Source organism: Mobula birostris, chromosome 11, assembly GCF_030028105.1.
Source record: "Mobula birostris isolate sMobBir1 chromosome 11, sMobBir1.hap1, whole genome shotgun sequence".
Classification (NCBI taxonomy): domain Eukaryota; kingdom Metazoa; phylum Chordata; class Chondrichthyes; order Myliobatiformes; family Myliobatidae; genus Mobula; species Mobula birostris.
Window position 1 is genome coordinate 34,537,678 of NC_092380.1, and position 15,141 is coordinate 34,552,818.

The window sequence follows — 15,141 nt, forward strand, 5'->3', positions numbered from 1 at the left end:
ATAAAGGGAATGGGCAGGAGCCAGAAATGGACCTTCCTTCTTCTATCATGGGTTCAGCCCTCCCCCCACCAACACACACACACACACACACACACACACACACACACACACACACACACACACACAATTATCTGCATATTCATATGCTTATCTCATAGTCTCTTAAATTCTGTAATGCTATCTGCCTCCACAACCACTTCTGGCAGTGGATTTTGGTCCCCACAACCCTCTGTGTAAAAAACTGCGTACATCTCCTTCATACTTTCCCTCTCTTACGTTTAATACATGTCCTCTCATACTAGACATCTCAGTCCTGGGGGAAAAAGATACTAACCATCTATCCAGTGATTCTCAACCTTTTTTTGGACACGACACCCCCCCCCCCTTAGGAGCTCTTCTCAGGTTCTAGGGCCCCCATTTCAATTTCTTGGATTGTAGTGAACTGACCAATCCCTCTTCAACGTCCCATTTTCAGTCGGTGGCTGAATCATTCTATCAATGCCTCGTATACAATTATAATTTTCTACAATATCTCCCCTCAGCCTCCGCTGCTCCATAGAAAAAAGTCCTAGCTTGTCCAACCTCACCTCATAGAATCATCAACATCATCATTACGCACCGTGTCATATGGCATGAGCAATCATGGTCTTTTGACCATGAGTGTCCTTGACAAAGTTTTCTACAGAAGTAATTTGTCATTGTCTTCTTCTGGACAGTGTCTTTACAAGACGGGTGACCCCAGCCATTGTCAATACTCTTCAGAGATTGTCTGCCTACGCATAACCAGGACCTGTGATATACACCAAATGCTCATACGACCATCCACCACCTGCTCCCATGGATTCACGTGGCCCTGATCGGAGGTCTAAACAGGTGCTACACCTTGCCCCAGGGTGATCTGCAGGCTCATGAAGGGAAGGAACACCTCACACCTCCTTTGGTAGAGATGTATCTCCACCCTGCATCCCCACCATCCGTACCTCATTGGACATGTCCTCCAAACCAAGCAGCATCCTGGCAAACTCCCTTTGACCCTCTCCAAAGCCTACTCATCTTTCCTTTACATGTAGAATTAAACACAGTAGTCTAACTGTGGTGTAACTAGAGTTATATACACTGTAACATAACTTCCTGACTCTTGAACTCAGGGTTTCATCTCATGATGGCAAGTATGCCATTAGACTTTCTCAACCATCTACCTGATCTCAAAGTCCTTCTGTTCACCAGCACTCTTATGCATCCTGCCACCAACCCTGTCCCTTTATGTTGGATCTCCTAAGGTGCACCATCTCACACTTGGCCAGATTAAACTCAATCTCTGCCCATATCTGCAATTGATTCCTATTGTATTCTTTGGCAAACTTTTATCCAATCAAAAGTTGATTGCCACCAAAATTTGTGTTATCTGCAAAATTACCCATTCAGCCTACCACATTTGCATCAAAATCATTTATATATATATATATATATATAAATAAAACAAACAGCAGAGGTCCCAGTACAGACCATAAGACATAGAAGCAGAAGCAGAGGCCACACAGCCCACTGAGTCTGCTCAGCCATTCCATTATGGCTGATCCTGATCCCACTCAATTCCATACACCTGCCTTCTCACCCTAACCTTTGATGCCCTGACCAATCAGGAAACTTACCAATTTTCACTTTAAATATACACATGGTCTTAGTCTTCACTGCTGTCTGTGGCAGAGCATTCCACAGCTTCACTACTCTCTGGCTAAAAAAATTCCTCCTTGACTGTTCTAAAGGGTCTGCCCTCAATTTTGAGGCTGTGCCATCCAGTTCTGGACACCCCAGCCACAGGAAACATTTTCTCCACATCAACCTTATCTAGTCCTTTCAACACCTGGTAGGTTCCAATTAAATCTCCCCTGCATGCTTCTAAATTCCAGTGAGTACAGGCCCAAAGCTGCCAAACGCTCCTCATATGTTAATGCTTTCATTCCCAGAACCCAACTAGTCTCAGGCCTCCAGCCAGAGTAAGTCCCATCCATAATGTCTTCTCTGGCCAAGCCAATTCAGGATTTCACCCGCCAAGTCATCATAGGTTCTATGAATCCTAATTTTCTGGATATGCTCAACCATGTCAAATACTTTATTAAAATCTTATCCCTGAGAATCTGCTCCATTTGTTTCCCTGCTATTAATGCTTTGAGTTGAAACATCACTTGGAGTATGTTCTGTTCTGGTCACCTCATTATAGAAAGCGTGTGGGAGCTTTAGAAAGGATGCAGCGGAGATTTACCCAGGATGCTATCTGGATTAGTGAGCATGTCTTATGAGAATAGGTTTAGCGAACTAGGGCTTCTCTCTTTGGAATGACAGAGGATGAGATGACGTGTACAAGATATCAAGAGGCTTCTTCCCAGGGCAGAAATGGCTATTATGAGAGGACATAACTTTAAGGTGTTTGGAGCAAAGTAATGGGGAGGGGGGGGTTGTCAGAGGTAGCTGGTGCGTGGAATGTGCTACTGGGGTGAAGGCAGAGGCAGATACATTAGGGACATTTAAGGGACTCTTAAATGAAAGAAAAATGGAGGGCTGTGTGGGAGGGAAGGGTTAGATTGATCTTAGAGTAGGTGAAAAGGTCGGCACAACATTGAAGGACCTGTACTGTGCTGTTGTGTTCAACTGTGTGTTCTCTGTTCAATATCCTTTGCAACACCTCCCCTACGGGTAACATGAAGGTATGCAATCGCTCTGACATTTACCCCATACTTTCCTCCAATCACCTTCAAAAGATGGCCCCTGGTGTTAGCCACATCTACCCTGGGAAAGGCCCTCTGCTATCCACTTGATGTGTACTTCGTCATCTTGTGCACCTCTATCAAGTCACCACTCATCCTCCTTCCCTCCAAATGGGGTGCCACGGTGGGGTAGCGATTAATGCAACACTATTACAGCTCAGGCTGTACCAAAGTTCAGAGTTCAATTCCGGCACTGCCGGTCAGGAGTTTGTGTGTCCTTCTCACTTCCTCCCATAGTTCAAAGCAACACTGTACCAGTTAGCAAGTTAATTGGTTGTTGTAAATTTTCCTGTGATTAGGCTAGTGTCAACTAGGTGGGTTTCTGGGTGGTTTGGCTCATTGGGCCTGAAGCATGCTGTATCTCTAAATTAAAAAATGAACAGAAACCCCGCGCTCACTCTGCCTTTCCTCGTAAGACATTCTCTCCAATCCAGGCAGCATTCTGGTAGATCTCCACTGCACCCTCGCTAAAGCTTCCACATCCTTCCTATAATGAAACAAAACAGAATTCCAAGGGTGGTCTAACCAGGGTTTAATAGGACAGCTCTTGAACTCACAGCTCCCAATACAATCACAAAGGCCTCAACATGACCACACATTTGCTTAGTGCAAGGAATGACTATCTGATAGCCACTCTTGAAGTAGGTGGGTGCATGGAATGTGCTACCGGGGGTGATGGTAGCAGCAGATACATTAGGGACAGAGGTTCAGTGTCTTTGCTTCTAACAGCTCAAACATCTGGGCAGCTATGATGGGCACTCTGGTATGGAGTGAACCTGGCCTCCATAACAGAAGAGGTTCCCGGGCGCTCCAGTACGAGGTAAATCTGGCAATAATGGGAAGGGTTTCCATGAAGGGATGGGTCCCACCAACATCCTCTGCCTGTCAACTCGTTCTGATGCGACCCAGGCTCCATTAGAGCACCCACTCTCCCTAACTTTGGTCCATACCATAACCTGTGACAGATTAAATTCCTTCATATCATGAGAGAACATTTCACGTAACAGCTGTACAGCACGTTGGTGAGAACACACTTGGAGCACTGTGCACAGGTCCAGTCATCCAGCTATAGGAAGGATGTGGTTAACCTAGAGAGGGTGCAAAAAATTTATAAGGATGACTCTGGGACTCAAGGGCATGAATTATAAGGAATGAACAAGAGGAAATCTGCAGATGCTGGAAATCTGAGCAACACACACAAAACGCTGGAGGAACTCAGCAGGCCAGCAGCATCTATGGAAATAAGTACAGTCGATATTTCGGGCCGAAATTCTTCGGCAGGGTTCAAAACCCGTCCTGCTGAAGGGTCGCGGCCCAAAACATCAACTGTACTTTTCTCCACAGATGCTGCCTGGCCTGCTGAGTTCCTCCAGCGTGTTGCGCATGTTGCGTGAATTATAAGGAGATGCCTTGGACATCTGGGTCATAGAAAGGATGTTTCCAATAGTGTGAGAGTCTGAGAGCAGAGGGCACAGCCTTAGAACAGAAGGACATCCATTTAGAACATAAGGGAGGAGGAAGTTCTTTACGCAGAGTGCTGTGAATCTCTGGAATTCATGGCCACAGCCGGCTAAGGAGGCCAAATCATAGTGGAGGTTGATAGGTTCTTGATTAGTAAGGTTCTCAAAGGTTCTGGGGAGAAGGCAGGAGAATGGGGTTGAGATAATAAATCAGCCAATGACAGAATGGCAGTGTAGACTTACTTGTCTGAATGGCCTAATTCTGCTTGGCCTTATGGAGGCCATGGGGTGTTTCCGATCCCCCAGGAGAGTGGGTGGGGAGGAGGAGGAAGGCCCAGTGTAACTGCTCTCCCCGAGATCTGCACCTCCAGTAGTGCTGTGTGTGTGTGTGTGTGTGTGTGTGTGTGTGTGTGTGTGTGTGTGTGTGTACGTACGCGCACCAGCCACAGGGTCTTTGGGCATCGCCACAGTAGTGGGCAGAAGCTGGTGGCTAGCATGGGAAAGCGTGCCACACCTTGGCATCACTGGCCCTCACCCAAAGAAACTCTTCCTGCAAACGGTCAGGGTCGGCCACTACTGCCTCCGGAGAACCCAGCGAGGGCTGCACACCACAGAGCGAGTGAAAAACATAATAATACCTACAAATATTTCTTATTTTCATAGACGTCGTGGAGCTTCAGTACGTGAGGGTGTTCGATCAGCTTCAGGATAGCAATCTCTCTTTCCACCTACGTCAGAGCAGAAAGGGAAGGTGGTTACACACACACTCCTCATTCTGGACAAAAGGTCACTCAGCCCCTTTGGGCTGCTCACCATTCCACTAGACCCCAACTGGCTGCAGAATCGGTGCAGGACTCGACAGTAAGTGGCGAATGGGTGCGAGGTGGTGTGTTTTGGGAAATCAAGTCAGGGCAGCACGGTGGTGCAATGCTACTACTGTACCAGCAATATGGGTTCAATTCCATCGCTATCCATAAGGCACAGCCAGCCCCGACACCGCGTACGTTTCTTCCGGGTGCTCCGGTTCCCTCCCCCATTCCAAAGACATGCGAGTTAGAAGGTTCATTGGTCACAGGGGTGTAACTGGGTGGTGGGGACTCATTGGGCCGAATAGGCCTTGTACTGCGCTGTATCCCTAAGGCCTGGTACTGTGCTGTATCCCTAAGGCCTAGTACTGTGCTGTATCCCTAAGACCTCGTACTGTGCTGTATCTCTAAGGCCTGGTACTGTGCTGTATCCCTAAGACCTCGTACTGTGCTGTATCCCTAAGGCCTGGTACTGTGCTGTATCTCTAAGGCCTGGTACTGTGCTGTATCTCTAAGGCCTGGTACTGTGCTGTATCTCTAGGTAATTATAAAAGTCAAAGCAGGACTTTCATAGTGTGTGCTTGAGTGCTGGGAACATTGTACAACAGGGGGACACTGGAGTTAGATTCATGGTTCCCTGAAAGTGGAGTCACAAGGTTGGTGTAAAAGGCTTTTGTCAGACTGGCCTTCATCATTTAGGGCACTGAGCACTGAAGTTTGAAGGACTTGGTGCAGTTATCCAGGACACTGCTTTCTGGCAGTCTACCCTATCCATGTCCCTCAAATTATGTAAATGTATACCCCAATCATGTCCCTCTTCACCTCCTCTGCTCCAGGGAAAACAGCCCGAGTCTCTCCTTCATCCCAGGCAATAGCCCAGGAAATCTCCTCTACACCCTCTCCAGAACCATCGCAACCAATCTAAAAAAAAGCCTTCTTTGTTCCAGCAAAAGCAGCCCCAGCCCCTCCAGTCTCATCTCATACCCTTTGCCCTTGATGTTCAACATGATAACAGTCATAGACAGAGTGGATAGAAACATAGATAACCTACAGCACAATACAGGCCCTTTGGCCCATGATGCTGTGCTGAACATGTATTCATTTTAGAAATTACTTAGGGTTACCCATAGTCTTCTATTTTTCTGAGCTCCATGTACCTGTCCAGGAGTCTCTTAAAAGACCCTATCGTATCCGCCTCCACCACCATCGCCGGCAGCCCATTCCACGCACTCACCACTCTCTGCGTAAAAAACTTACCCCTGACATCTCCTCTGTACCTACTTCCAAGCACTTTAAAACTGTGCCCTCTCGTGCTAGCCATTTCAGCCCTGGGAAAAAGCCTCTGACTATCCACACAATCAATGCCTCTCATCATCTTATACACCTCTATATGGTTACCTCTATCTTCCATCGCTCTAAGGAGAAAAGGCCGAGTTCACTCAACCTATTCTCATAAGGCATGCTCCCCAATCCAGGCAAAATCCTTAACCAGAGACTTTTTCCAAAGACTAATAGCTAATATGAAGGGACATAATCTTAAGGTGATTGGAGGAAAGAACAGTTGTGATGAAGGGTCTCAGCCTGAAATGTTGACTGTTTACTCTTTTCCACAGACGCTGCCCGGCTTGCTGAGTTCCTTCAGCATTTTGTATGCGTTGGTTGGGGGAATTTAGAATTAGGTTATGTGCACAGAGAGTGGTGGGTGCATGGAACTCCTGCCAGGGGTGGTGGTAGAGGGACTTTAAAAAACCCTTAAATAAGCACACAGATGGTAGAAAAATTGAGGACAATGTATGAGGAAAAGCTTAGATCGATCTTAGAGGTAGCACACATCATGGGCTGAAGGGTTTGTACTGTGCTGTAATATTCTATGTTCCATGTTACACAGCACAGCCAGTCCCTCCAGCACTTTCACATTTCTCACTGAGATCACACACCTAGCCCTGGAGAGGAATCAGGTTCTCACTCTGAGATCACGCACCTGGCCGAAACATGGAATCAAGCTCTCTGCAATTACGCACCTACATCACTATAGCCACGAGCTCTCCCCTTAAGCCATTAGCTCTCCTGTTATCTCACACTTGCCTCTCTCTAAGCAGCTCTTATCAAGGACATATCCCCCTCCCAGCATCCAGTCATGCTCTGTCCTCACGACTGCCATCGAGTAGGAGGTCTGGGTGCCACATCACTGGTTTCAGGTACAGTTATTACCTTCAGCCACCAGGCACCTGAACCAGAACTGACTGATAAAGGATTATTGTTATTAATTTTGTATTTGTACAGTTTCTCTACTTTGTGGTTTTTCGTTGATTCTAATATGTTTCTTGGTATCTACTCCGAATGCACACAAGAAAATGAATCTCAGTGTATGGTGACACGTAGGCATTTTGATATTAAATTTACTGACTGTGAGTCATTATTGGCCAGCTATTTGACTAGAGAGGCCATCATAATCGACCAGAGTCTGCATTTGTCTGATACCCTGAAATGAGGAGGGCATCTGCAAGAGATTCTCAAATTAAATTTCGTACCAAGACCCACATTTTGGTGGTTTGAAAGGAGGAGAGAGGGGTGGGGAGGGAATTCCAGAGGCTCGGGCTTTTCCTAATATTTTAGTAGTTCAAGTTGAGCAATGATTCATTTCCACCACCTATCCAATCACATCTCCCCAGGTCTCCCACACCGTCCACCTGAGGCCAGGGACAACAGGCTTGGTTTCTGGACAGCTGAGTCTTTCACAAAAGGGTGATATCTCATTCTTTGCTCTTGGTCCAGGGCATGACATGTTGCCCTGAGAAGGTGCATGAAGTCCCGAACCACTGCAGTGGGCTGAGGGAGGTGAATTCAAGATCTTTACGGCAAACCCAACGGGGATTCTAACCACCAAGTCATCACATTCAAAGCCACTGCCATCACCAAGTTCTCATCAACAGTCTGGGTGTCACTCCTGACCAGAAACTCAAATGGGGCAGCCACATAAGCACTATGGTTATTTCATTTATTAATTTATTACCTATTTATAGATATAGTGTGGAACAGGGTCTTTCAGCACCACCCACAACCCACCTATTTAGCTCTAGCCTAATCACTGTATAATTTACCATGATCAATTACCCTACTAACCAGTAGGTCTTTGGACTGTGGGAGGAAACCAGAGTACCCAGAGGAAACCCACGCTGTCACGGGGAGAACGTACAAACTCCTTCCAGGCAGCAGCGGGAATTGAACCCGGGTCATTGGTACTGTAACCATATGCTACCATATCGACCAAGATCAGATTAGAGGCTAGGTATCCCAGGGTGAGTGACTCCCTCCTGATCCACCAAGGCAGACCAGACTTGACAGGCTGAATGGCCTAATTCTTATGATCTCTCCGTGATCTACCATTCAGGAGTTTGATGGAACACTCTCCACATCCTGGATGTCTGAAACTCCAATAACAGTCAGATAGCTTGACATCATCCAAGGCAAAGCAGCCTGCCAGACTAGATTCTCATTTACCATCCTAAACATTCCTCCCCTCCATCACCAGCACACCGTGGCCACACAGTAACCATCCTAAACATTCCTCCCCTCCATCACCGGCACACCGTGGCCACACAGTAACCATCCTAGATGTTCTACCCACCACCACCGGCACACCGTGACCACACTGTGTACCACCAACAAAATAATCCCCCTGGATATTCCAACAGTGTCTTCCTAACTTCACTGGAATGGAGGAAGATGCAGGGAGCTCTTATAGAAGTATACCAGATTATGGGGTGGGGGGGGGTGGGTATAAATAGGGTAAATGCAAGCAGGACTTTCCCCTCAGGTCGAGGGAGACGACGACAGACCATAGGACAAGGGTGACAGGTGAAATACTTAAGGGGAATCTGAGAGGGAACTCTTCTACTCAGAGGGTGGTGCAAGTGTAGAATGAGCTGCCAGCAGAAGTGGTGGATGTGGGTTCAACTGTGACATTTAGGTTTGGATAGGTACATGGATGAGAGGGGTATGGTCTGGATGCAGACAGATGGGATTTGGCAGAAGACCAAGCTGGCATGGCCTAGACAGACCAAAGACCCTGTTTCTGTGCAGTGCTGCTCTACGACTCTAACACCCCGCCTCCCGCAACCTCTACCACGAGAAAGGACCAGGGCAGTCGCCACGAGGGGGGAGATAGCACCACCAGCTGCAGGTTTCCCCTTCCTTTATTGCTGCTGACCCTCTCCCCCCATCAACAGAACCTATCGGGCCACCTTCACCTGAAGGACCTCAGATGTTCAAGAAGGCAGCTCACCGCCGCCTAAGTGATCCTGTAAACCATGACCCAGTGACCAAGCAGAACTCAGCTGCTACACTCTTTGCAGAGCCTATATCCTATGGGTAGGAGAACAACAGGGTAAGTACATTAATTTAAACAGTAGTGTTTTCCTCAGGAAATGGAATTGGAATTGGTTAGTTATTGTTTTCATTACTCAAGGTGTAAGAGATTGCGTGGAGAAGGCAGGAGATTGGGGCTGAGAGGGAAATGGATCAGTCATGATGAAATGGCAAGAGCAGACTCGATGGGATGAATGGCCTAGATCTATTCCTATATCTCATAGTCTCAGGGTCTTGTATCTGACATACGGTGAAAAGCTTGTGCTGCACACTGTTCATTCAGCTCAGGATAGCGTAACAGTTAGCACGATGCTATTACAGTTCCGGGCATCGGAGCTCAGAGTTCAATCCCAGTGAACTCTGTAAGGAGTTTGTACATCTGCCCCGTGGAATGTGTGGGCTTCCTCCAAGTGTTCCAGTCTCCCCTCACAGTATTAACTGGCCATTGTGAACTGTCCTATCATTAGGCCAGGGTTAAATAGGTGTATTGCCAGCAGAGTGGTTCTAAAGGCTGAAAAGGCTCGTTCCGCATCGTACCTTTAAATAAATAACTAAATAAAATCATTTCATTGCATTGAGGCACAGTAGTACGAGGTGAGACAATAAAAATGAAGAATAAAGCTATAGAGAAAGTGTAAACAATGAGGAAGATCATAGTGAGATAGGTTGTGAGGTCATGTGCTTCACAGGAAGTGAAAAATATGAATACAACAACCAGAGCAGACACACGCCAATGAAAAAGGCCTAATCTGTTTAGACAAGAACCAATAAGCCAGCCTCTGGTTGATTCTCACCTTCATGAGGACAGACTCTGTCAACTTCTCGCGGTTTACAATCTTTACTGCAACCTTTTGCCCCGTAATGCAGTGAATGCCGAGCTTCACCAGTCCTGGAATGAAAGAGAGAAGAGAAACACTGGTAACTTAGTCAGCTACACAGGTTTTGAATATTCACTTTTGGGTTGTACCCACTGTTGGCACGTCCAGAATTTACTGACTGTCCCTAACTACCTGGGGAAGGTAACATGAAGCCATCTTGAGTCCCTCAGAAATGGAGGATGAGTGGTTGAAAGAGGAGAGGAGAGATAGAGATATCCCTAGTGTAAAGAGTATTATTATTGTTTGAGTCATGGAACAATTCAACCCAAGTACAGGCCCTTCAGTGGAAGAATGGATCACAGGATCAACCAAGATCTGATTCAAGGAAGCTGCAAGTTTGAGAGACTGTGCAATCTACACCTGATCCTTTCTCTTAAATCGACAGTTACTCCTTATGGTAGCTAGTTCCACTTTCTCCGTGACCTCCCACATCCCTCATGAGATTTTCTGCTGGCTATCTTCTGCTTCAGAGCTCCAGTGACTCAGGTTCGATCCTGACCCCAGTGCGTTCCCTGCAGACATTCAACAGTCCCCCGTGACTGAATGGGTATTCCCCTGAGTGCTCCCATTTCTCAGTACAGTACGGTACAGGAACAGGCCCTGTAGCCCACGAGATGTCTGTTCTGAAACCGATGCAGAATTAAGCTAAATCCTTTCTGCCTGCACATGATTCGTATCTCTCCATGTGTCTGTCTAATACCACATTGCTCCCACATTTTAATGGACATGCGGATTGGTAGATTACTTGGCCACTGTACCTTATCACTGGTAAATGATACCAGTGCAATTAGAAACATAGAAACATGGAAAACCTACAGCACATTACAGGCCCTTCGGCCAAAAAGTTGTGCCGGACATGTCCTTACCTTAGAAATTACCTAGCCCTCTATTTTTCTAAGCTCCATGCACCTATCCAAAAGTCTTTTAAAAGACCCTATTGTATCCACCTCCACCACTGCTGCTGGCAGCCCATTCCATACACTCACCACTCTCTGCGTAAAAAACTCACACCTGACATCTCCTCTGCACCTACTCCCCAGCACCTTAAACCTGTGTCCTCATGGCAACTATTGCAGCCCTGAGAAAAAGCCACTGACTATCCACACGGTCAATGCCTCTCATCAGCTTATACACCTCTGTCAGGTCACCTCTCATCCTCTGATTGGAATACAGATTGAATGTGTGATGAGAATAGCTCTCAATGAAAATTAATGGCAGATCGGGTTTCTCTGAGAGCTTGCATGAACTCAATGGGCTGAATGGTCTCTTACAATGAAAGGAAATGTACACTCAGTGGCCATTTTTTTCAGGTACATCTGTACACCTACTCGTTAAAATAAATATCTAATGAGCCAATCATGTGGCAGCAGCTCAATGCATAACAGCATGTGGACATGGTCACGAGGTTCAGTTGTTCAGACCAAACATCAAAGTGGAGAATAAACGTGATCCAAGTAACTTTGACCATGGAATCTTTGTTGGTGCCAGATGGGGTGATTTGAGTATCTCAGAAACTTCTGATCTCCCAGGATTTTCATGCACAACAGTTTCTAGAGTTTACAGAAATTAGTGCAAAAAAACCCAAAAGAAAACATTCAATGAACAGCAGTTCTGTGGGTGAAAATTCCTTGTTAATGAGAGAGGTCAGAGGAGAATGACCAGACTGGTTCAAGCTGACAGGAAGGCGACAGTAACTCAAATAACCACACATCACTACAGTTGTGTGCAGAGGGTATCTCTAAATGCACAACACATCAAACCTTGAAGTGCATGGGCTACAGATGCAGAAAACCATGGACATACACTCAGTGGCCACTTTATTAGGTACAGGAGGTATCTAATTAAGTGGCCACTGTGTGCATTTATGCCGCTATTTTTGGATGCAATCTCTAGGTCTGCTCTATGAAACCTCCTCATAATCATTAAGTCCTGCCACACACCACCACTGCCAACCTTCTCTCTTGTCGTCTGTTAAACCAGGCTGCCTGGGGAAACACAATGCAGCATGGAACCTTGGAGCCTGAAGCACCAGTATGACCCACTCTCCCTATACAACCTTCAAGTCTGCAGGACTGTTGGTGGCTGCAAGAGGCAGCGCACACTTCCCACTTGACCCTTCAGCACCCCCAATGAATATAAAGCCACCTCTTTCATTTGAATGAGTTTACTGATCTGGAATTAAAAAGACCTTTCTTTTTTAAAACTATTTTGATTAATATTAATAGATTAAAATATCCATTAGTTTTCAGTCAAGTGAAGTTTATTGCCATGTGCACAAATATGGTGACCTACTGGTGCAATTTCAAACCTACTTGCAATAGCATCATAGACCGATAGGAATAGATAGCAAACCAAAGATGACAAGAACCTCCGGTGGTTGATGTGGACCTTGGGTGCTGCATCCAAGCAGTGTATGTGATAGGCAAGCCACAGCAGTACGACACGGAGAGCAGGCTCCCCATCCATGCGGTTGAAGAATCCAAAGGAACGTCAGAGACCAACATAGTTTGGCACCAGTGGTGTCGCAGGAGTTGCCAGTCAGTGTTGAACTCAACGTAGGACTGCCTCAGGGACTCCAGCTCCAGATTTTTCCTTTGGGGCTTCTCCTGAAGCCTTCCCCATGAGTGGGTACAGCCGCAAAGCAGGGGAATTTTGAGATCAGAGATTTCCTTCTCCTAGATGAGCTGCCTACCACAGCTGACGAGCCCCGTATGCCTGAAGTGACTGGTATTTAGGTGCCAGTAACCCAGCTTTGTCCCTTCTGGCAGTAGAAACAGTTCTGCCAGGCTGAGTAACTAAGCCACATGTGAAGGTCAGGAGCAGGACGTAGTTGTCACAGGCTATTTGAGACACACACTACTGGGAGCATTTAATAGTTAGTGGGAGCTTATTCCCTCTACCTCCCCCGGCTGTGACAACCTTAAGGAACCAAACCGAACTTAAATTATACATGAATTGTAAAGACAGAGAAGAGAGTAAGTGCAAAACAAGGCATAGGTACAAAAACATGTACTATTCAAAAAATCATTTTATTATTAAATATTAATATACTTTAACTGCATCTATGTGTCCAGTGACATAAAACAGTGAAGAAGAAGAGGACCATTCGGCCCTTGATGCTGGTTCTATCAGTGTGGATGATCTCAGACATCACGGGCGTTGCTTCTACATAAACAACTTCACACATCAATGTCCTGCGCCAGAGGATTTGTCACAGCTCAAGGAGAGCAGGCAAGACCTTGGTCCAACGCCTCTTCTGTTCAGCAAGGTGCCTTAGCACAGCATCAGCCTTGATTTCTGTGCTTTGCTCTGGAGCGAGACTGAAACCCACAACCTTCCGATTCATAAGACAAAGAAGCAGAATGAGACCATTCAGCCCATCGAGTCAATTATACCATTCCATCATGGCTGATTTATTTTCTCTCTCAATCCCATTCACCTACCTTCTCCCTATAACTTTTGATGCTTTTACTAATCAAGAACCTGTCAACCTCCATATTAAATACACCCAATGACTTGGTCTCCACAGCCATCTGTGACAAGTGAATTGCACAGATTCACAACCCTCTTGCTAAAGATTCCTCCTCATCTCTGTTCCAAAGAGACTTCTTTGTATTCGGAGGCTGTGCACTATTGGAAACATCGTCTCTACATTCACTCTATCTAGGCCTTTCCACATTCAGTGTTTCAGAGGGATCCCCACCTCACCTCATTACTCCTCTAGACTCCAGCTGGTCTCCTTCTCATCTTTCCAAACAATATTGTATCTGTTCCCCAGACAACACAAAGCAGAGTTTATGGGAAATTATTTAAATAAAATTGGAGAAGGGAAATCTTTGAGATGTCTTCAAAAACAACATTGTGTGTTGTACTGAACTGTGTTGCCAGATGAATCATGGGGAGCATTCTAACAGGTTGCAACACAACCTGGCCCAGAGTCTCCAATGCACAAGGGTTACAAACTCAGCCAACTCTTATCACGTTCACGAGTCGCTCCACCATCGAAGCCACCTTCAAAAGGTATTACCTCAAGATTGTGACATCCATCATTAAGGACTTTCTAGACATACCCTCTTCTCATTACTGCCAATGGGGAGGACGTACTGCAAGACACACACTCAGTGTTTTAGGAAGAGATTCTTCCTTTCTGCCATCAGATTTCTGAGTAGTCCATGAACACAAAAAACACTATGCAACTATCTTGCTCTCTTTTTGCACCACTTATTATTTTTGTGTGTATTGTACTGTACTGCTGCTGAAAATCAACAGACTGAACACCCATTATCTGAAGTTCCAAAATCTGAATTTTTTTTTGAGTGCTGACATAACGTCACAAATGGAAAATTCCACAAGGTGCTGGGAAGGTTCCCAGGTCACGTACTGGTCTCTGTGCGCCAGACAGTTCTGAGAAGAGACCTCACTTATGTAACGAACAGAGGTTAACCAAAAATAGAAAATCACTGTATAAAGTGAAAAATGAAGATCTCGATTGTGTATTGAAAGAGTGGATTCATCAGTGTCAGAGTGAACATATGCCGCATCAGTACATACGTGTGATGAACAAGTGTAAGACAAAGTCTGCTTACCAGTAGCACATAAATTCAGAGTCAGAAATGATAGCAATATCAAGCTATTTCATTATTCAGTATATTCTAAATTCCGACGAAGTCCGAAACATGAAACACTTCCAGCCCCAAGCAATTTGGATAAGAGGTACTCAACCAGCACAATGATTTGCAACACCCAAAGACTGTGGAACGGTGCTGGTAAAATTCAAAAACATTCTATCTCTTCTTATTATTTATACTTTTTGCTCTGGAATGAAAAATGTTAGAACATAAGAGCATAGGAAATAGGAGCAGGA

The 15,141-nt window shown here is 45.8% G+C and overlaps 1 protein-coding gene across 1 annotated transcript in view; it reads right to left on the bottom strand.

Moving 5' to 3' along the window:
• The window catches only part of LOC140204655 (serine/threonine-protein kinase BRSK2-like), a 273,144-nt gene that overhangs the window by 96,941 nt on the left and 161,062 nt on the right, over positions 1-15,141 (bottom strand). The window contains 2 exon segments of the mRNA XM_072271351.1: positions 4,868-4,953; positions 10,194-10,288. Of these exon segments, the coding sequence (XP_072127452.1) occupies positions 4,868-4,953; positions 10,194-10,288 (181 nt within the window).